We start from the raw sequence: 24,189 nt of genomic DNA on the forward strand, positions 1-24,189 counted from the left end.
GTTTTAAGACCTTTAGAAGTAAGATAGATTATGGGGCGCCTGGGTGGCTCAGTCGTTAAGTATCTGCCTTTGGCTCAGGTCATGATCCCAGGATCCTGGGATCGAGCCCCGCATCAGGCTCCCTGCTCGGTGGGAAGCCTGTTTCTTCCTCTCCCACTCCCCCTGCTTGTGTTCCCTCTCTAGCTGTGTCTCTCTCTGTCAAATAAGTAAATAAAATCTTTTTTTTTTTAAAGAAGTAAGATAGATTAAAACTACAGATAAAAATTCGATCATTTAAAAATATTGGTAATTAAAAAGTAATAATAACCGTTTTTATATTAAAATGTAGCAAAAATCCCTATAGGCAGATAAAATCCTTTTTGATGGACCATAAAGGAAATTAGTGCACATGCATGCCTGTAGGGGAAGGGAAGGGGCAGGGGGAGAGGAAGAAACAGAATCCTAAGCAGGCTGTATGCCCAGAGCGGGAACCCAATGTGGGGCTCAGTCTCATGACCCTAAGATCATGACCTGAGCAGAAATCAAGAGTCAGATGCTTAACTGAGCTACCCAGGTGCCCCTAAAATTCTTCTTTTAAAACTATTTTAATTTAAATTGATTAGAAGGTAAATTGGTTTTATTTATTTACTTTTATTTTTTATTTTTTAAAAGATTTTTATTTATTTATTTGACAGAGACACAGCGAGAGAGGGAACACAAGCAGGGGGAGTGGGAGAGGGAGAAGCAGGCTTCCCGCGGAGCAGGGTGCCCAATGCGGGGCTTGATCCCAGGCCTCTGGGATCATGACCTGAGTCGGAGGCCGACGCTTAAAGACTGCGCCACCCAGGCGCCCCGGTAAATTGGTTTTAAACAGGATTTCTTTAGTGAATTGATTTTGCATATATTAGTTTGTAACCCATATAAATATACCCTATTTCACCACATCTAAGGCATACTATAATATATTTTAAGAAAAAAAATGCTTGTTACAATTGATGACACAGTGTGATTTAAAAAAAAAATTTTTTTTTTTTTAATTTGAGAGAGAGAGCAAGAGAGAGAGCACAGGCAGGGAGAGTGGGAGAGGGAGAAGCAGGCTCCCCACTGAGCAGGAAGCCCGATGCGGGGCTCGATCCCAGGATCCTGGGATCATGACCTGAGCCGAAGGCAGACGCTTAACCGACTGAGCCACCCAGGTGCCCCGACACAGTGTGTTTTTTGTTTTTGTTTTTTATTTATTTATTTATTTATTTATTTATTTATTTATTTATTTATTATTTTTTTATTTTAGACACAGTGTGTTTTTATACTTAGAATTTTTATTTTTTATTTACTGAAAGAGCCCTTTTTTATACTTCTTGATATTTAGATACAGGATTTAAAAAACTATTTGTTACTTATGTTGTGTGTGTGTGTGTTATAATATATATATTTTATATATATAAAAGCAAAAGTAAAACGTATTAGTGAATATGTTTCTAAAACTTAATCATATCATCAGTTATAAAACATATTTTAATTTCAGAGATGTTAAAATACAGAATGTGTGACCTGGATTCAGTGACACGAAGTATATTTTGGGTGTGGAGGGGAGACTGGAATGGGGTTTTAGGTTTGGCCATTATCAGTATATGAAGTGGAAGCGAAGATCACGCAGGGAGGGGGAAAGTAAGGCAGAGGAGATCGAAGAGTGGAGCTCTGAGAAACAGCGTTTTCTGGAGTGAGCCAGGTTCCAAGGAGGAAATTTGAAAAGGAGTGACTTGGGAAGTAGAAAAGAACCCAGAGACTGTTTTATCTAGAAAACAACAGGATGAAGGGATTTTGGTAAGGCAGAGGTAGTTAATAGTGGCAGAAATGCCAAACAGGAAGGAAGGGGGGTGTGTGTTCATTTCAAAGCTTGGGAGGAAAATTAATAGCACTTTCTATAATTGTTTGATGAGAAAGTGTGATATTTACTTTCTTTGCTTTAATTTTGAATGATTTTCTATGTCAGTTGAGGCAAATGATACTGAATTATTCTGTATGTCTTCAGTTTTGTTAATGCTAAATTTAAAATGTTATTGTTCATTTGTGGGAAAGAAGAAACCAAGGAGTAGAGTAAATTAACATTTTTACCTATTATCTGTCTTTCATTTTTTTATGAGAATAATCTGAAAGTGCTTAAAGATTCTTTGCTCAGTCTATTTCATTTTACTAATGAGAGAAGTGACCCAGGAGGGGTGTCTGGGTGGCTCAGTCGGTTAAGCGTCTGCTTTCGGCTCAGGTCGTAATCCCAGGGTCCTGGGACGTGCCCTATGTCGGGCTCCCCGCTGAGCGAAGAGCCTGCTTCTCCCTCTCCCTCTGCCTTCTGCTCTGCCTACTTGTGCTCTTTCTGTCAAATAAATAAACTCTTAAAAAAAAAAAAAAAGTGACCCAGGAAACTTACGCGGTCTGGTCCAAGTTAGTAAGTTCAGTTCACGGCGGAGGCAGGGATGGGATGTGTTGTGTTTTTGTTTTTAAGATATTTATTTATTTATTTATTTATTTGACAGAGACAAAGACAGTGAGAGAAGGAACACGAGCAGGGGGAGTGGGAGAGGGAGAAGCAGGCCTCCTGCTGAGCAGGGAGCCCGATGTGGGGCTTGATCCCAGGACCCTGGGATCATGACCTGAGCTGAAGGCAGGCGCTTAACCGACTGAGCCACTCAGGTGCCTGGATGTGTTTTCTAAATCATGTTTCTGTCAGGTCTGCTGTGCTGCTTTTCCCTTCTTAAGTCAAATGTGATTAACTTGTGGTGATTTCGGATAACTGCACTTTTAGTGTAGAGAAGTGGCTTGTTTTAGATTTGTAGTGGAGAATATTAGCATAGCAAGTATAATAAAGCAGGGAAAATGGATAAAATCTTTTTGGAAATTTAGAGAGAAATGTATGTATTTTGAATCTTTTAATTTTCAGCATATGGTTATGATTTTTTTCTCCAGTAACAGCCTGAAAAATAAGTATATGTGAATGTCAGTTTTATTGAAGATATTGAGAGTAGCTTCATGTTTTAGAGTTAACACAATGATCTGTTTATTTCTTTTTAATAGAAAAAATGAATGCACCAAACCAGCCTCCCCACAAAGACACTGGGAAAACTGTGGAGAGTGTGGAAGAATACAGCTATAAGCAGGAGAAGAAGATCCGAGCAGCTCTTAGGACAACAGAGCGTGATCATAAGAAAAATGTGCAGTGCTCGTTCATGTTGGACTCAGTGGGTGGGTCTTTGCCCAAAAAATCAATTCCAGATGTGGATCTTAATAAGCCTTACCTCAGTCTTGGCTGCAGCAACGCTAAGCTTCCGGTGTCCGTGCCCATGCCTATAGCCAGAACTGCACGCCAGACTTCTAGGACTGACTGTCCAGCAGATCGCTTAAAGTTTTTTGAGACTTTACGACTTCTGCTAAAGCTTACCTCAGTCTCCAAGAAGAAGGACAGGGAGCAAAGAGGACAGGAAAATACGTCTGCTTTCTGGCTTAACCGATCTAATGAACTGATCTGGTTAGAGCTACAAGCCTGGCATGCAGGACGGACCATTAATGACCAGGACCTCTTTTTATATACAGCCCGTCAAGCCATCCCAGATATTATCAATGAAATCCTTACTTTCAAAGTTAATTATGGGAGCTTTGCCTTTGTTAGAAATGGAGCTAGTTTTAATGGTACTTCAGTAGAAGGGCAGTGCAGAGCCCCTCATGGAACAAATATGGTGGGTTATTCAGCGTATCATGAGCATCTCCAACGCCAGAGGGTGTCGTTTGAGCAGGTAAAGCGGATAATGGAGTTGCTGGAGTACATAGAAGCACTTTATCCATCGTTGCAGGCTCTTCAGAAGGACTATGAAAAATATGCTGCAAAAGACTTCCAGGACAGGGTGCAGGCACTCTGTTTGTGGTTAAACATCACAAAGGACTTAAATCAGAAGTTAAGGATTATGGGCACTGTTTTGGGCATCAAGAATTTATCAGACATTGGCTGGCCAGTGTTTGAAATCCCTTCTCCTCGATCATCCAAAGGCAATGAGCCAGAAGATGAGGGTGATGACACAGAAGGGGACTTGAAAGAGCTGGAAAGTAGCGCGGATGAGAGTGAAGAAGAACAGCTCTCAGGTCCAAGGGCACTGGAACCCACAGAGCCCACTGACAGCAGTTTCAACGTCCATTCGCAGGATTGCGTGCCTAAGAAGCTTGAGAGGCTTGAGTCTGAGGACGACCCTGTTGGCTGGGGAGCACCAGACTGCAGTACAGAAGCAGGCTTTAGTAGACATTGTCTGACTTCTATTTATAGACCATTTGTAGACAAAGCACTGAAGCAAATGGGGTTAAGAAAGTTAATTTTAAGACTTCACAAGCTGATGGACGGTTCCTTGCAGAGGGCACGCGTAGCCCTGGTAAAGAGTGACCGTCCAGTGGAGGTAGGTTTCTGGTAGGCGTTAGTATGGTCTTGTCCTCAGTTCCATTCTTACAGTGTGTTGTGGTGGTTATTACGTCCTTTCGTAGTTTTGATATTTTTAAGGTGTAACTGGTAGTTACTGTAACTTACAGATTTAAACATTTCTGTAAAGCACTGTGATAAATGTGGAAATGGATCTACGAAAACTGTATGAAGTTTAGTGAATTAAGTGGAAGGTGGTGTGTGGAGGAAAAAAATCCAGCCATATAAATACAGGATGGAGAAGGACAGGCTAGGTATAAATAAAGAGGGAAGAAAGCCACAATCATGGGTGACCACAGGCTGAATATGAGTCAGTAAAAAAGCCAACATGATGCTAAAATATTTTTAAATGAATATGGCATCCAAGGTCATGGATTCGGTTCTTTCTCTATTCTTTGCAATAGCTTGTTCCCTTTTTGAGTAGCATGTCCAGTTTTTGGCCACTGTATTTTAAACCAATAAAAACAGATACTACACATGATTTTAGCCAAAAGAGCTGTGAGTTGTAGAGAAATGTAAGAATGTAAGAATGATCAAATGATCTTATTTGGCAAAGTTAACGATTAGCATAGATGATAGAAGTTTAAGGAAAGTCTTAGTTATCAAATCCACATTTTGATATGTGAAGATTTCTGTGAGAGGAGTATGCCTTCTAGAAAAAGCAGTTTGAAAACAGTGCAAATTTTGTTTTGATAGCTTCATGTCTCAAATTCTTTACTGTTAAGGGTGGTCAAACTAGAAAGGGGCACACTGTTGGATAGTGTTTTTGAGAGGAAGAAGAGTAATTTTTCTCTTGTGGTGAGTTTGCATGTTCATCTGGCTAAAAGCAAAAGCACCCAGATCTTTGAGTTCCTTTATACCTGTCTCTGGTTGTCATTTTCAATTTTAGTAGCTATTTACATACATACGTGTGTACCTTTTATTTTTATTTTTTTAATTTCAGTTTACTGCACAGTCTGGCTGGCTTTGGAGTGAGAGGTGATACAATCGAAGGCATTTTCTTTATAATGGGAAACATTGGAAGAGAACCTCAGTTTATAAGATCTTTATTTTTCATGAACTAGACCATGAACCCTAGGAGAACGGGTCAGACATTCACATCATATAGAAAGATGTTTGCAAAAGGAATCTGGACTTTGTAGCTATAAGAAGTTAGTTTACTTTGAGTATTATTTTAATTACAAGTCTTAAAAGTGAATTTATATATGAGATCCTGTTTTTTTTCCTTAAGATTTTTTTATTTACTTGAGAGAGAGAAAGAGAGCACATGAGCAGGGGGGAGGGGCAGAGGCAGAGAGAGAAGCAGACTCCCTGCTGATCAGCGTGCCCGATTCAGGATTTGTTCCCAGGACCCTGGGATCAATGAGATCTTCTTTGAACAGTATTTTGACTCTGAATGATTTTTTATGTACATCTTTTTATTAAAGCAAATGACTGTTTTCCCCTGTTTAGTCCAAAATAACTACTTTATACGATTTTTTTTATAGTGCAGGTTTCAAAATCAGTAGAACAAAACTAGATATGGAATAAGGATCTGCCATATACTTCAGATGGTGAATGACTTACTTTGATCTAGGTTTTTGGCTGGAGTGGTTCAGTTCCAGTGAGCACACATATGGGCAAGACAGGGTCGATGATTGATTTTTATTGTGAAACACTATTTTTGAAGTAATATGAACGAAACAGCTCTGGCGGTATTACCTCATCTCTGATTCAGTAGATCTCATGAGAGAGAGGGACTCATGGTAAAGGCCCTGGGAGGCATGTGGGGGCTTCTTAAAACTGCTTTCAACTCCCAACCCCAAATTCTTTTCCTGTTCCCTGAGAACCATTTGTGACAATGAACTGTCCCTACTAATGGTAGAGCTCTGCGTCCCTTAGATGTGTTGGAACAAGAAAAAGATTGGGAATGAGTGCACTACATTTTCTGTTAGAACTCAAGTTGAAAACAGATGATGAACTATGGTAGCCCATAGTTTTGAATTCCTGTCAATGTTGTATTCCTTCGGTTTGACCAGTGGAGATTTAACTGCAACAGTTATCCTTATAGAAAAGAAGAGTCATACAAATTCAAAGCTCATAAAGTGTGTAAATTAAAGACTGTTAGAATTACTTGCAGATTGTTTGCTTTTCAAAACAAAAATGAAGTACAGAAGCCCCTGTTTTAAGTTTTGTTTTATAAAATGTTGTGTTTGTCAGATAACAAAAGAGTAACCAAGAGCTGAAGTAGAATTTCAGTCCAAACTAATAAAAAATGAGGTTTCAACATTATAATGAACTCAGTGGGAAAGTAAGACTTATTTTCATTTCCATTTCAGGAACATAATTTCTGGAAGGGGAGGTGTATGTGTGTGTATGTATATGAATGTATGTAGACTTCCTTCTGGGTTTGTTTTAGTCTTTGACTATGTTGGAGAACGCCACAGTTTTTGAAATCAAGTAACTGGATTCCATTCCTTGGTGTGGGTCTTTCTCACCACATGGCTTTGTAAATGACTTAATCTTTCTGATCCTAAATCATCGCATCTGTAAAATGGCTGTAATACTTTCCTACCTACCTCACAGGGTTGTTGTGAGGCTTAAAAAAGGTATTTGTATAAATGGTAAAATACTATAGAAGCCAAATATAAACTATTAATTTTTAGAAGCTTTGTTAATTTTTTTTTCTTTTGAAGCTAACTGTAAGTCAATATGGGCCAGACTATTCTATATGTTTATCTTTAAAATGTATTTAACCTTTTAATTTCTGCCAAATACTCCTGCATTTGAAGGACATACGTTTTAAGCAGTGTATAGGCTTTAGGTTTAAAGACAGCTTTATTTTCATTCTTGATAGAAGCGTCTTGACCAGTGGGCACCACAGAATGTACCCAATACATATCTTCTATGTTGCACTGTTTTTTTGGCTTATGTGGTAACACTAATGAATATAGTTGAAGGATTTCTTGTCTATATCTTTATATTTTTATGCTTTATGATTAAGTTACTTGTGATTAGTGTTTATAAATAACATATGATCTTATATTTAATTCCCCTTGGCTTATAAACATGCTTTTATAAAGCAGTTTTTCTCTAAAATTTTATTATATTTTAAAATCTTTAAATTAAAAAACTTGTAATCTTGGGATGATTCTAGATTTATGGAAAACTTGCAAAGATAGTACAGAGTTTTCATATGTTCCTTATGCAGCTTCCTCTAATACTGGCATCTTACTTTACTTTGCTATATTTGTCAAAATTAGTATATTAACATTGGTGTAAGATACTGTTAACTAAACTGTGGACATTATTTGGATTTCTGTTTTTGTGCTACTGTCCCCTTTCTGTTCCAGGACCCAGTCAAGGACGCCACCTTGCTCTTAGTCATGTCTTCTCAGTCTCCTCTGATCTGTGTAGTTGCTCAGTCTTCCCTTGGTTTGCGATCTGGACGGCTTGTAGAACAGTCTCTGAATTTGGATTTGTCCGGTGTTTTATCAAGATGAGACTGGGGGCTTGGGCTGGGCAGAAATGCCACAGAGTTGAAGCGCTCCCCATGGCATTGTATTGTCCCTGGTGATGTTAACCTGGGTTCCTCGGTGAAGGTGTTGTCTGCGGGGTTCCTCCACAAGTTAGCAGTTTTCCCTTTCCCTGCTGTACTCTTGGATGTGAGTTACTAGATGCAGCCCACATTCATGGGGAGGGCTGTAGGAGCCTACCTCTAGGAGTAGGGAGTATCTACATGTAGTATTTGGAATTCTTCTGTATGAAAGATTTACCTCTTCCCTCCCATTTATTTATCTCAGTGGGAAGTCATAAATATTGATTTTTTCTTTGGGTTATAATCCAGTAGTATTGTTCTTTCTTTTGTTGCTCAAATTGTTCCTTCTTTAGCCACTGTAACTCTTCCAGTTGGCTTCTGTGTCCTTTTGACATGCCTGCATCTTTTTTTGTATTGTTTTGCTTTTTGAGCAGTTTCTTACTCTGTGGCATCATCCTTTATTTTTCCTGTTGCACTCCTGAAATCAGCCATTTCCCCGAGGAGCTCTGGTTCGTTTTATTGGAGGATGTTATTTAGAAATGAAGATCTGGGCACTGGATGTTACTGTTGGGGTGTTATTGCTTCCAGGACCATTCAGTGGTAGAGTTAGAAAATATAGGAATGTCTTCCACCCATTGTGTATGCACAGCTCGATAGTTATTTCTCCTTGCTTACCCATCTGTCTATCTGTGAGAAATAAACATGAGTTCACACTGATGTCTCAGGCCTAAGCCAGCATCACCAATTTCATTCTAGTCTTCCTCTCCTGCTTATTTGTAATTTTTTCTCTTGTGGTGAGAAACCTGGCTCCCATTACTACAGTTATTTACATATTTGTGCAGCCAGAGTATACACGTAAAGTAGTTTCAGAATTGCTAACCGGGACCCCGTGAGGAATAAATTTGCCAACTAGAGTATAGCATTTCAGTACAGTTCTTTTTATCTTTAGTCTTAGAGAGTCACCACAGAATTTTCCAGAGTTAGCTAGGTCAGCACCTTTTTCCTTCACCCTCTTCAGTGAGGTCATATCATTCATTTGTAATATAGTGGTTCACTTAATCTCAGTCTGCATTCCATCCTGGGATTCCCCAGTGTTCTAGTTGATTTTTTTAAGTTTGCCATAAAGTTTACTTTTTGTGTTGTACAGTCCTTTGGGTTTTGTGCATTTAAAATGTTAAATACCCATAAAATATTTGAGCCATAGGTTGTGATATGGCTATTTTATGCTCCTTCCTTTTAGCTTTACCATATGAAATTTATACATTTTCAGAAGAAGAGACAGATAAAATTTTTACTTAATGTAGTATATAAAAAAGTATACTTGCCTGACTGATTGCATGTTACCATGCATATTACCTCAGATCCTAAGGAAGAGTTTTGGTTATTTTATAAATTACTTTCCTTTGAATTAGAAATGATGATGTGATTATTATAAGTTTAATGGCCAATAAAATATTGTTTGTTTTATGATCCAAGAATAATTATGCTGATTTTTTCCTGTAAGCACAACAAACCCTGAAGAGGTTGCCTTCTGTATTCAGAGTGGACAACGCCTGTATAAACTAGGATATAAAATTAACAACAGTCACCATTTATCAAGTCTTCCGCATGCTAGGCACAACCACCAAATGAAGTGGTAGTGTTAATTCTCTATCTTACAAATAAGGAGAGTAGGTAACTTGCCCCAAATCACAGGAGCTGTAGATTGTTGGAGGAATTCAAATCCAGGATTCTGGGATACCAGACTTTAAACTGTGCTAATGGTGTCCAAACCTGGCTGCGCACCAGCATTATCCAGGGAGCTTTTGAAAATTCATGTACCTAATGCCCTCTTTGGATATAGGGCAAATCAGAGTCTTGGGGTAGGACGTGAGTGCTGCCATTCTTAACAGACCTCCAACGTGCTTCCTATGTAGCTGGACCAGCACCAGTGCAATTCTGGGTAAGCCCATTGGAAACACTAAGTAGGCTATAGTACTCGCCCACCCCCGCCTTCCAGATTAGTGTTCATTAATACAGTTATTATAGTTAATTGTTTTATTTGCTTCAGTCATCACCTATCTGATTTCATTAGTAAAGTTACACGGACTTTGTCATTGAGTAAGTGGCAAGCTGATAAGCACATTCTTGCTCATTTACCTTTAGGTTTTCTGTTTTCTAAAAGCACACTTACTTGAGGGGAGATAGGAAGTTGTTCTGTGTTATTTTTGACTGCAGTGGGCCAACGGAGTCAAACCTGATGTAAGACGGAGACGATCAGAGGACAGAGCTCGCAGCTCGCAGCGGAGAACTGCATCCCATGAAGACAGCACACCAGCAGCAAGACTAGTAGCTAGCATTAACTGAGTACTTGCTGTGTGGAGGCGGGTCGGTCAAGTGACGTGGTCAAGGTTGGGTGTATCCCGTGGGGCAGAGCCAGGGTGTGAACGCAGAACTGCCTATAAAGCTGTGCTCTTCACCATTACCGTATGCTGCCCCTTGAAGTCGTATTTTGTCCCACCTAGTGCTTGGAGTATTTTTTGACGTAGTGGCTAGCATTTGAAAATAAGATTTCACGTGAAAATCTGGATTTTTTTGCTTTCCTTAAAATACTAAGAGGAAGTCTGTCAACCCTGGGCCCACATTCCCACATGATAGCATCTGGCGGGCTCCGATTGACCACAGTGCCCGTTGTTTCTTTCTCTCTTACTGTCATCACCCACCTGGCCCTGTAGGCATTTCAGTTTGTGATACGACCCCTGGTGTAGAATCATAGAAACTTTTGAAGGGTAACAAAAAGTTGATCCTTGAACAACACGGGGGTTAGATGTGCTGATCCTTACACTGTTGAAAATATGTGTATGATGTTTGACTTCCCCAAAACTTAACTACTAATAGCCTCCTGTTGACTGGGAAGCCTTGTTGATAACCTTAATAGTCAATTAGCATATATTTTATATGTTACATGTACTATATATTCTTATAATAAAGTAAGCGAGAGAAAAAAATTATTGAGAAAATCATAAGAGAAGATACATTCACAGTACTGTACTGTATTTTATAAAAAAAATCTACGTCTTAGTGGACCCACATAGTTCAAACGCGTGCTGTTCAAGGGTCAACTGTATTTTGATCTGTTCCTTTATTTTATAGAACAATATACTTTCTTTTTTTTTTACTTATTTATTGAATGTGTATGTAAAGAAACAAAGTTGCTGCTTATCTTGTAGTCTGGCTCAGAGTAGTAATTCTTTGGTTTGCATCTTTTAGACTTTTTTGTGCTTATATAAATACATATCTTTGTTATGTAATACAGGTAATTTTTAAAAAAGTTTTCATTTAAATTCCCGTTAGTTAACATACAGTGTAATGTTAATGTCAGGTGTACCATATAGTGATTCAGCACTTCCACACCCAGTGCTCATCATGACTAGTGCTCTCTTTTTTAAAAGTGATAATGCTGTATTTATTCTATGACTGATAGGGTTGTTCCCCACCCCGCCCCCCACTCTTCTCTTTGGATTAGTCCCCATATTGGTATATGTAGCTCTACTTCAGTTCCAATTAACTACTACATGGGATGCCGTCATAGGAATGAATCATTTTACTTTTTTCTTTAAATCCCACCGTCTGCCTCTGGCAACCGTCAGTCTGCTCTCTGTATCTCTGAGTTCAGTTTTGTTTTATTTTGTTTTTAGATTTCACCTACAGGTAGTATCATATGGTATTTGTCTTTCTCTGTCTGACTTATTTCACTTAGCAAAATGTCCTCAAGATCCATCCTTGTCACAAATGGCAGGATTTCCTTCTTTTTTCGGTGACTGAGTAAGATTCCTTTTTATGTACATGTAAAATCTCACACCATCGATAGGCACTTAGGTTTTTCCATATCTTGCCTACTGTACATAATGCTGCAGTGAACACAGTGGGTGCACATTTCTTTTTGCGTTAGTGTTTTCCTTTTCTTTGGATAAATACACTGAAGTGGAATTGCTAGATCATACGGTAGGTCTATTTTTAATTTTTGAGGAACTTCTGTACTGTTTTCCATAGTGGCTGCATCAGTTCACATTCCCACCAACAGTGCACAAACATTTCCTTTTCTCCACATCTTACCAACACTTTTGACTTCTTTTTGATAATAGCCATTCACTGAGGGTGAGGTGATATCTTATTTTTTGTGTGTGTGTGTGTGTGTGTTGAGATTTATTTATTTATTTATTTATTTTGAGAGAGAGAGAGTAGTGCACGCATGAGCTAAAGGGGCAGAGGGAGAGGGAGAGATTCTCACGCAGACTGTGTGCTTGGGGTCCGATCTCACAACCCTGACATCATGACCTGAGCTGAAACCAAGAGTCGGATGCTCAACTGATGGTGCCACCCAGGCGCCCCCCTTATTGTGGTTTTGATTTGCATTTCCCTAATGATTATAACCATTTCACTCTTAATGGGCACTTAATTTTTTTCCTTTATAAGTGGTGTAGCCACAAATACGGTACACATTCCCCTTTATGAACTTCATTGTTTTGTAAGAATGGTTCATTGAAGTGGAAATAGGGGGTCATTGGGTATACATATTTAAATCTTTGATAGATATTGCGAAGTTGGTCTTCAGCATGGCTGTACTAATGTATACTTTACCCAGTGGTGTAGGAGAAATCCCATTTGTCCTCATTTTTGCAACCATGATCAGTAAAAACTATAATTTCATTTTAATCTTAATTCTTTTCATTTTTAGTGACATTCAGCTGTTGTCAAGTTTATAGGCCACATGCATGTCTTCTTTGTGTTTTCTTTTATTCATTTTGTTCATTTTCTATTGGGTTTTTTATTATAATCTTGACCTGTTGGAGCTATTTTTATTTTATAGATATTATTCATTTTTTATTATGGCTGTAAATTGTCTTTAACTTGTTTATGTTTTTCACTAGATAGAAATTTAAAATTTTTATTTTACTCTTGATCACCTTATTTTGTGTGTAGTCAGAGATTATAAAACATTCTATATTTTTTCCCTTATTTTTACATACTTCAAAAATTTTTGTTATGGAAAATTATTAAACCCATGCAAAAGTAGACAGACTAATATTATGAATCCCTTTGAATCTGTATCCCAGCACACTGATTATCAACTCATGGCCAGTACCTCTAGCCACTTGACACCTTCTTCTATCACTTTGAAGAAAACCTCAGGTGTCATCATATTTTATCCTTAAATAGTTCAGGATGTTTCTCTGAAGGATTTGGGCTTGTTCTAGAAATGTACCACAGTACCATTATCACACCTAAAACATAGCATTAACTCCCTTGATCATCAAAGATCAAATTAGTGTTCATATTTTGATTTTGTCATAGTTATCTTGATTTTCTTTAAAAAATATTGTGCAATTTAAGTCAGTTTTCAAATAATCATACAAGGTAAGAGTTCATTATATTTTTTCCCCCCACAGATTTTATTTATTTATTTATTTGAGAGACAGAGAGAGAGTTCTTGAGCGGTGGGGAGGGGCAGAGAGAGAGGGAGAGGGGATCTCAAGCAGACTCTGCATTGAGCGCGGAGCCTGATACGGGGCTTGATCCCACAGGCTGAGATCATGACCTGAGCCGAAACCATGAGTTAAGGCTTAACTGACTGAGCCCCACAGGTGTCCCCAGTTCATTATATTTCTTAAGTCGTTTTTAATCTGTAGCTCCCCCTCCCTTTTTTTTTTTTTGCCATGTATTTATTGAAGAACCTGGACCTTTTATCCTATAGAGATTCTCCTACAGTCTGAATTGTGATTGTGCCTACAGTTGTCCTTTTTGCTTGTTTCCTTTTTCTCTGTGTTCTGTGTAAACTGACTGTAAAAACTAGTGGCTTGATTAGATTCAGGATTTCTTGATTGATTGGTTGATTGATGGTGTTAATACTGCTTCATGGGGACACATATAATGTATGACTGTCTCTGAGACATCAGCAGTTAATGATCATAGATCGCTTACTTCAGTAAGGATTGAAAAGTGATATTTCTAATTCTCTTTTCTTCTTATTAGCTTAATTACCAGCTGCATTAAGTAGATATTGCTACAAAGAGAAACTTTCCTCAATCATTATTTGGTCACCCAGTGGAATAATTGAACAGAAGTGACAGGGTGAATATGCTTGAGTCGTTCCCTCTTCTTTACCCTTTTTTTAAAAAATGAGTTGGTTTATTGGTGACCAATTAGTGTTTTTTTATTAATATGATTTTGAACTCATGAATTTAAACCTGTTTGGTATTTTTCAACCCATCGAAATCATTATTGTAATCCATTGAAGTAATTATAATAACTGATGTTCCCATTGTCCCATTTTGGACAATGGGAACATATTCAAGTTGGCTGAAGTCCTTTTATCACAGCCCTAGTGAGTAGTGTTTCATAACTTCGATAGCTGATATAAGAAGCTATTTTAAGCTTGTATTGTACATCTGCTTGAGATTGGGAATCTTGATTTATCTTCAGGGAATCCTTGTTCCTTTTGTTGGGAAATAGTGTTCTAGGACTACAGTACTCGCATTGCTCATTGTAACGGAAATGGTCGATCGTTGTTTTAGTTCTCTTCAGTAGACAGAACACACAGAAATACACAAAAATACATCCCAATTTCGTACTGACAATTCAAAATCAGGATTTTAAAATCTCTTTTGACTTTTCTTCTACACTGAAAAAATTTGCGGTGGTAACAGAATTATGGCATGAGGAATATCAGAGTACTAGATTATTAGAATATGCTGACTATATTCCAGAATACATACACAATAATCTCAGAATAGTACCATCAGCAATATGATTACTGAAAAAGTATAAGTTCCCCCCCCCCCCATCCTTAGGGATAGACCCTTTGGGATATACCACCAAATTACTGTGTCTTTTCAAGACACCTGAATAATTCTTCTCATGATTATGCCACTAATTAGACATATAATTAGAATCTCTTCTTTTTTTGGTTGTGTATTTAAAATAACAGCTTTATTGAGACAGAATTCACATACCATGAAATTCACCATTTTGAAGTGTTCACTTCAGTGGTTTTTACTATATTCAGAGTTGTATAACCACCACCACTGGCTATTTTTAGAACATATTCAGCATTCCCAAGAGAAGCCCTGTCCCCTTCAGCTGCCACCTCCACAGTCCTTCCGCTCATCCTCTCAGCCCTGAGCAACCACTTACCTGCTTTCTGTTTCTTTATATTTGCCTGTTCTGGACATTTCATATAAATGGAATCATATATGTGGTCTTTTGTGACTGGCTGCTTTCAGTTGGCATCATGTCTTCAAGGCTCATCACTTTGTAGTGTATATCAGTACTTCATTCCTCTTGATGGCTGCATGATATTCCACTGTGCGGATAGGCCACATCTTATTTCTTCATTCATAGATCTTTTATTTTTTTATTTTTAGGTATTGCTTTTTAAACTTAACTTTGCAAGAATTATGTAAAATACTTGGTTTTAAGAGAAAATCTATGGAATAATACATTTTCTTTTCTTTTTTTTTTTTTTTAAAGATTTATTTATTTATTAGAGAGCAAGAATGAGAGAGAGTACATGAGAGGGGGAGGGTTAGAGGGAGAAGCAGGCTCCTTGCTGAGCTGGGAGCCCAATGCGGGACTCGATCCAGGGACTCCAGGATCATGACCTGAGCCGAAGGCAGTCGCTTAACCAACTGAGCCACCCAGGTGCCCCGGAATAATACATTTTCAAGGGAATCTGATTTCCCTGATAAACATGAGCTTTAAAAGAAGCTGTTTTATTCTTCCATTTTTTAATATAAGCTGTGTATGCAATTTTCTTTACTTACTTTTAATATATGACCACTTTATTTTTACCCCTTAAGGTTATACTTATATTAATATTCATACCCTTATTGCTCTCCCCTGCCCCAACATTTTTTGGTTGTTACTTGTTGGTTCTCAACCATGAGGATATTGGAATTGTCCTTTTCTTTTACCTGGGTTTTCATTTGAAGTGATTTTCTTTTACTTCCAGTGAAATGCTACGATATTGCATATGCCCTCGGCTTTCTCCCGGGGTTTGATAGTTGCGGTGTATCTGCATATGGCCATTATGGACCTCACTTTCTTCCTTACCTTCTCACCTCCTTTTAGCCCTACGGGAGTGTGTGTGTGTTTCCACAGGTGGACACAGAGACGTAGATAGATAAGAGATGTAGATTTAGACAGGCTCTTGTTCTGACAGCCTCCTGAGTCATTTTGTTCATAGTAGATTCCTCGGTAAGGGCTCATAAGACCAGTGTTTTCTGAGTTCTTGGATTTTCCTAACAGTTTGCAGAATTGACTCTTGCAAGTATATTTGGCCATAAAATTTGGCTTGTATTTTCTTTCCTTGAGTAACTTTAATATATATTACTCATTGTCTTTTGGCATGCAGCATTGCGGTTGCAAAGTCTCATGGCAATATGATTTTTTTGTTTCTACTTCTAAGTAGAAACTTGGTTATTTATTTACTTATAACCTGGATGTCCAAAGGATTGTTTTTTTTTTTTTCTTTTTTCTTTAAACTCCACTAGTTTACCTGGTGTTGGTTTCTCCACATTGGTATTTTTGGATACGTGGTGTCCTTTTAGTATATGATTTCAGGTTTTGTTTGCTTTCTATGTTTTTTTTTTTTAATTTCAAGTGAATTTCTTAATGTTTTAACTCTTCGGTTTCATTAGTTTGGTTTTCTTCTCTGGGAACCACTACTGTATGTGTTTTGGATGTACTTTGCCTCTCTGTCACTTTCAGATTCATTCATTCATTCTTTTTTCTTTTTGATTTATAAAATTGTCTTCATTTTTACCTCCTATTTATGTGAAGCCATTATCTGTTCTATTTGTGCTCATGTTCCTGCTAGTTTGCTTTTTGTTCTTAAAATGATTTTTTAAAGATTTATTTATTTATTTTAGAGAGAGAGAGAGCACGGGAGCAGGGGGAGAGGGAGAGAAGCAGACTCCCTGCTGAGTGAGGAACCCGATGTGGGGCTCCGTCTCATGAACCTGAGATCATGACTTGAGCCAAAACCAAGAGTCAGATGCTTAACTGACTAAACCACCCAGGTGCCCCTAAAATGATTTTCAATTAAGAAAATTATCTTTCGAGTACTACCACTTTATTTGTGAGTTTTTCTAATTCTAATTTATGTTGTTCTTTTATATTTTCTATGATTTTCTTAATTTCTTTTAGTTTTTTCTTTTTTGAAAATTGGGCTGCAGTCCTCTCTGTTTAGTGGGCATGTCTTTCTGGCAGGCTTTCATTGTCTCTAGGGTTATTCTGCTTATTTCTCTGCTTAATAACCCTGTATTGGATTCTAGCACAGTCCTTTTGCTCATTTTTAAACGTATTTATTTTCATGAACTTTAAGGAAAGAGAGAGTTCAGAAGTGTTAGGGTTTGTAGCTTTGAGCTCCTTCTTCTGAACTGCCAAAGCACATGTTCTCTTTTTTTGAGATCTTCTGGTGTGTTCCCCTCCCACTTCTGGACCTTGTTGTTCTTTACCTCTACTCTACTTTCCTGGTCAGTTGGATTTCAGTCTAGCAGGTTTGTCCTGGAAAGGGGATTTTAGCTGATAGTTTTAAGAGTTTGGGAGGCCTAAGCCACTTCAGCCCCTTCAAACCTGTTGCAACCCCTTGACCTCACTCATGACTTTGTACCCAAATCGCTTTCTGTTTCACTCAAGTCCTCAAAGAGAAGCAGTGAGCTTTCTATTGCATAGTCATTAGTGATTGTGGAATTTGCCCCTTTGGGCCCATCAGACACCCTATTAATCCCCCGTGTTTCCCTTGCACAAGTGCTGATAACCACAGGGTCTGGCACAGTTCACTTCCCCCCATCTCTTCTACTTTGGAGTTCACGGAGATACCTTGTCACGTAGTTTTAGTGGACATGTGTCTCAAGGAGTTTTGACTTGGTTGTCCTTGTTCTGTCTGTTCTTATGGGGGGACTAAGGGAAATCGAAATCCGGCTGCCGCCACTGTCATTCCAGAATTCCTGTTATTATGTTGTACTAAATTGCCAATATTTGGTCATTTTTGACTGACTAAAATGGCAATTTTATATGGCTTAACCTAATGTATAGCTCTGTGTTTAGGTTATTAAGCCTGTATTAACATTTGGAGTCTTTCTGTATGTATATGTTCAAAACGTATTTTTGTATTTATGTTAGTACATCCTATAGTTTCTCATATCAGGCAAGAATTTCTAAAATAGCCTCATAATTAAAAAATTATGACTATAGTTACCGGGGTAGGTACGGATGTAATTATTTTTCAGTTTTCTTTAACATTGGGTTATCCATTTTCCAACTTCAACTATTGCCTACTTTTTTATGTATTTATTGTAGATAATTCGATATGTTTCTCTGCTGATCTGTTTACAGTACTTTTCTATTTTAAATAAAGTAGGTTTATTAGTAAGGTTTGCCATCATGTAGGGCAGTTCTTCCCGTTTATTCTTTTAAAAAAGTTCTGGGCTGTTTTTACTTCTGCACATTACTTTCTTCCATGTGAATTTTATTGAATGACTTTATTAACCTCCACAAAATACCAGTGGGGTTATGATTGTAATTACATTGCATTTTTATTGATGTCTCTACTATTGAGTCGGCTCAGTTTTCCTGAGTTGATCACAGATTTTATACCATATTTAATCCTGTATTTCTCACTGGAAGTGATAATAAACGGATGAAATTGCACTTGATCTTGCACTTTATTGCCCCCTTCCTCTCTTCTTGTGTTTTATTGAAATAATTGGGAATTCAAGATCCAGGTTTTTTTCTTATAGTATCCTTTTTTAAAAAAAAATTCAAGTACTCCTTTCTGGGAGTTGTTTATAGTCTCTCACCAAGTTACCATTATGGAGTTGTATCTGCCTGTGTAACTGCTGCTAGCTTCGTGGCTTCTCACTTCCTTGGGTATTTTTGTCTTTGGATCTTTATTCTGATTTAATTTTCACTTGACTAGACCCTACTGTACTTCCTCAGGGAGTTTTTTAGTGAAGGTAAATGAACTGTACTTTGAGTTCTTCTGTATCCAAGGAGGTTTCTTCTTTCTTCTTCACATATTAGTAATATCTTGACTGTGCAAAAAGCTCCCCTCCATCTCTTCCTTCTGTTTTTTCCACACTCTTGTTATTCTCACGTGAAGCTCCTAGATCCAACTTCCATGTCTCTATTTTTCACTCAAAACTTCCCTTCCTTTTTCTTTTGCTCTTTGTTGTAGTGATAATTTCTATAGTTAATGTCTGAGTTCTTAGTTTTTACCACATCCATTCTATTTTCACTGTCTTTATTGAACTTGTTTTAGAAATCTTGGTTTGTTAAATTTTTTCCAGAGGACTTCAGTGCAGTCGTGTAGTAGAGTATTTTACGGTTCTCTCCTGTTTCCCACATTAAATGAGTGTCAGCTGTTCTGATGCTTCAGCTTGGTTTCCTTAGTTAAAATTGCTGTTTCCTCTTCCATGCTCAGTAGTTTTTTAACATTTGTTCCTCTTTGGACAGGGATTGAGTCACCAGCATGCACCACCAGTGGGACCCCGTTTCCTCCGCAGCAGCGTGGGTCTGCCTGTGGGGTCTCCTAGGCGGTGTTGTCTTCACTGTGGACAAGTAGGGATTGTTCTGTTTCCCAGTGAGCCTGTAGCGCATGGGTGAGCGGGCTGGAGCTCTAGACAATGCCAAAAGAATTCTTTAGAATTTTATCAGAGAAAGTTCACTGAATTTTGTAGAGCTTTGAATAGACCTTTGACCTGAGCTCATTCTCTATACCAGAGGAAAAGAAGCATTTATTACTGCCTAAAGCTTTTAAACAGACATGTCTTAACCCTGACCTGACCACATTGATCACATTTTAAAAATGATGTACCATTTTTAAAATTCTTGGCTGTTACGGGAAACTGAAGTATGTATTAATTTAAATGCAGAAGTATATATTGAGCATAAAAGGAGCAGAGGAGACCAGTTAAGAATTCACTAAATGGCAGGGAGCATAGATACGAATGACATGGAGGCAGAATACCTATAATTGGTGATGTTTTAAATTGAAGAGAAATTGAAGGGCGCCTGGATGATGGCTCGGTTGGTTAAGCGGCCGACTCTTGGTTTTGGCTCTGGTCATGATGTCAAGGTCCTGAGATCGAGCCCTATGTCAGGCTCCGTGCTCAGCGCAGTCTGCTTGTCCCTCCCCCTGCTCTCTCTCTCTCTCTCTCTCTCTGGAATGGATAAATAAAATATTAAAAAAAATAAATTGGTGAGAAGTTGAGGTTTTCGAATTTTGTTGGCCTCTGTCTTCTCAATAAAAGGAGAAGGGAAGATCTTTGGATATGATTGGTCAGGATGATGTTGCCAGGGGTCTAAGGACAATGGGGAAAGCTCCGAATCCCCCATTTTATGAGGGAAAGCATAAGGCATCTGAAGAGAGTAACTATAAGAAAGGGTGAGCAACACTGAGATTCCTAGGAATGCTGAATAGCAGATATTTGAGTGGGACCAGCCAGTTCAATTTTATGAATTGTTTTCTATCAGCATCATTTGGTGTAGCTCAAGAGAGCAACGGACAGAAGAATTGGTTGAACCAACTAGTTTTTATGTTTACATAAATGTCTCCCTGATTTTGTAATCTTTTCTCAAATTTCAGTAATTTCTGGTTTTCTCAGTCTGGAGATAGTTGTGGATAATGCTATATAGAACCTTAAAAATAAAGTGTTCTAATCATTTTAAGTATGATGATAAAATGTTTGATGCAAATGATGAACTTGATTCTTTTTCTACTATGCTTTTTTGATAAAAATATTATAATTTGGTGTCCTTGTTATGATTTTCTATTACTTTTAGAACTTTTGGGTCTATGTTGAAAATGTTGAATTATTCTAAAGATTATTTTACCTGAAAAATTGTGATTTTGAGATCATCAGCAAACTATAGAGAATAATAGTTTATAACCACGACCTTAGGACATTCTTTTGTATGCTCTTTTAACCTTTGTTGAATTTTTGTTATAGTTTTCCGAATTTCCAGACCCCATGTGGGGTTCCGATTATGTGCAGTTATCCAGGACACCACCTTCCTCAGAGCAGAAGTGCAGCACTGTGTCGTGGGACGAGCTGAAGTCCATGGACTTACCCTCCTTCGAGCCTGCCTTCCTGGTGCTCTGTCGAGTCCTTCTGAACGTGATACATGAGTGTCTGAAGTTAAGACTGGAACAGAGGCCTGCTGGGGAACCATCTCTCTTGAGTATTAAGCAGGTCTGTTTCAACGACTGTTTAAAAATATTTAGCAGTTACTGTGCTATTCTGTAGGCTTGTTTTTATTTTGGATTGAGGATTTTTTTTTTTAATTGTTGCGAGTAGTGAAAAATTTGAGTGTATGTTAGTGTTTTTAAGCTGCTCTTTTTAGGGTAATTTAAAATGTTCTTTGCATGTAGTCTCAAAGATAAGATTGTGGTTCAACCTTTCTGCCATCACTTCCTCATTCCGAAAGGATATAAAAGTACAGTGATGAAATGACATAGTCTGTTAACATCAGTCTTTGGAGGCTGGAAACTTAAAATTCACTCATTAGAAGTAGTTTAAGTTCCTTAAATTTATTTATTTTTGTTCTGTTTAAGCTACATGGGAACAGATAAATGTCTTTAGAGTATGCAGTAGAGAGATGTTTGGACTTTTTGCTTGCTTAGTCGGTTGCATGGATTAAATAGTAATGACAGCTGCTGTTTTCTTGGTTTTCGTTCATTTTGGATGGGATTCTCTAGGCGAGTCTGATACTCCAGAGGTAACAGGAATGGGTGGAAGCGGTTGTATCTAGCACAGTGAATGCTGCCGAATGTATTTGTACTTTATGGTATTTCCACATCCACTATGCAAAATAAACATGTCAGGTTTTGAAAAAAAAAAAAAAAGAAAGAAAGAAAAAGGTGTGTTTTTGTCAACTGTGCATGTCCATCCCCTCAGGATGGAAGGGCTAGGAGCTCATTGGCTCAGGATGACCAATGGCACCTGGGGACAAACACAAGCCATACGATAGGCACAGAACAGGACTTGAATTTGTTGGTTTAGCTGGGAGAGGGGGTGACTCGTGGACCTCATTGTCCTCGCTTCAGTTTCTGTCCAGCACTGACCAGAGAGCGCTGCTTCCTCATGCGCCCTGCTGCTCACCACCTTGCTTCTGGTTATTGTCCTGTCATCCACTGTGGCCTTGCTTCTCACTTGTCCACCTGATTGCAGTGGTAATTTAGGAAGTTTGGGTAAAATACTGATTTCCCTTTCTCACAAAATGAATACTTCAGGAATATAACCTGGTAAGACAAGGCAGAGTTTACTTTTTGCCAAGGGAGCTATTGTGAGGATGAAACAGGAATTTATGTTAAAATATTTAAAAAAATAAAAACAATACTTAGATGAATGTAGCATTACTAGAATCAAAATAAAACAAATTTTGGCTAAAATTATTCAAAGATTTGATTATAAGCACCTAAGTGACATCTTTAACAGAGAAATTTACATCTGAACAGAATAGCTTTTGATAGATTTAACTCTAGCCATGGCTCTCTTACCGTGGGTAATTATTTTTAGACCATTTTAAAGGGGGAAATTATGTTTATAAAAGCAATCCATATTTATTGTAGAATATTTGAAAGGTACAGAAAATGATACAGAAAAAATGAAAATTATCCTATCATGCTGCCAGTCAGAGATAACCACTGTAACTACTTTGGTATGTTTTTATCCATCTGTTTTTCCTACACATACAAGTAAAAGAAAAAAATACGAGTTTTTACCCTTAAATATTTTTCAAAAACTAGATTTTAAATGGCTGCAGGAGTGCTCTGCTGTGTAGGTACATCATAATTTATTTAATCCCCATCATTTTAAATAATATTATGGTAATACATGATAATTATTATGATGAAAAGACTTTAAGGTCAGTCATCCCATGTCAGCCTCCCCCACCTTTCCAGCATTACCTGCTGGGCCTGCCCATGGCCGTGGCACTCAGCTTTTTGTTTAGATTTGTTTTCCCTTGACTTCCGTCTCATTTCATCAAATTGAGCTTAGGTTTGATTTTTGTGATGATTAGAGGCTTTTGGTAGTAAAGGCCACAAATCACAGTAGTTGCTATGCTAAATTATTACAAAGATTGTCATGCTCTGTGGCATGTGAGTATATTTGAATCTCTATTACGTTTTTGGATAAAAATCATCAGTTCCATTAGGGGATTTTTCTCTCCTATCCCTGGTAGAAAAATAGATCTTTTTCTGTGGGGTTTATTTTCTACATAAATGTTTTTGTAGGGGAATATAGTTTCACAAATCAATGTTTGCCTGTATGATAATTTCTGTGTGTATTCATACGATAATCCTAATCACTTTTATTTTCACTCTTTAATTTTTGATCAAGACTACTAAAATGGTTATATAAAGTGAACTGGTAAGGAATTGGAAAATATTTTAGGACTTTGAGAGGTTTTGAGGAGGAGGAGGGCGTGCAGTGAGGGTGTGTGGAGTGACAGAGCTTGTGCCCCTGCAGCTGGTGAGGGAGTGCAAAGAGGTGCTCAAGGGCGGCCTGCTGATGAAGCAGTACTACCAATTCATGCTGCACGAGGTGCTGGACCGCCTGGACAAGACCGACTGCAACATCGACGCCTTCGAGGAGGACCTGCACAAAATGCTGATGGTGAGGCCCGGGGGCAGGGGAGGGTGCTGGAGCGTGCGTGCCCGTCTGTGTGTGTGAGAGAGCGAGCGAGCAAGCAAGCGTGGGAAGGGGGACGGCAGTCTTCAGCCTGACTTTTTCTTCTTTTTTTTTTTTTTTTCTTTTTTAAAGATTTTATTTATTTATTTGAGAGAGAGAATGAGAGACAGAGAGCGTGAGAGGGAGGAGGGTCAGAGGGAGAAGCAGACTCCCCGCCGAGCAGGGAGCCCGATGCGGGACTCGATCCCGGGACTCCAGGATCATGACCTGAGCCGAAGGCAGTCGCTTAACCAACTGAGCCACCCAGGCGCCCAAGCCTGACTTTTTCATCTAGTATTGGATTAAATTTGTTTCTCCCAAATCCACATTTTAACAAATCCGCAATGGTTTTGCGTTAGAATTTTTGACAAAGCTTACCCTAGTTCATTGTTTAACTCTAAGACTCTTCATCTTATAGCAGAATGGCCCAGAAATGGAACTATAGTCCAGTCCTATTTTATCCAGCCGTCTGGCATCAGCCATTTCTGTATCGCGTGCCCGCGCTCGGGCTGGGAAGGCAGGAG

General features: G+C 38.3%; 1 protein-coding gene across 10 annotated transcripts in view; it reads left to right on the plus strand.

Annotated features, from left to right (window-relative positions):
* MAP3K4 (mitogen-activated protein kinase kinase kinase 4) overlaps positions 1–24,189 on the plus strand; it is a 116,365-nt gene that overhangs the window by 47,968 nt on the left and 44,208 nt on the right. For all 10 annotated transcript variants that reach the window (XR_010413838.1, XR_010413839.1, XR_010413836.1 and 7 more), the window contains exons 3-5: positions 3,049–4,412; positions 20,942–21,184; positions 23,465–23,611. Coding sequence is in view for 6 of the 10 variants with exons in the window: in XM_054505634.2 (XP_054361609.1) it covers positions 3,049–4,412; positions 20,942–21,184; positions 23,465–23,611 (1,754 nt within the window). In the remaining 4 variants the exon portion in view is untranslated. The remainder of the gene's footprint in view (positions 1–3,048; positions 4,413–20,941; positions 21,185–23,464; positions 23,612–24,189) is intronic.

The sequence above is a fragment of the Mirounga angustirostris genome, unplaced genomic scaffold (genome assembly GCF_029215605.1).
Source record: "Mirounga angustirostris isolate CCGP_5_RB_7025 unplaced genomic scaffold, mMirAng1.0.hap1 SCAF_8, whole genome shotgun sequence".
NCBI lineage: Eukaryota > Metazoa > Chordata > Mammalia > Carnivora > Phocidae > Mirounga > Mirounga angustirostris.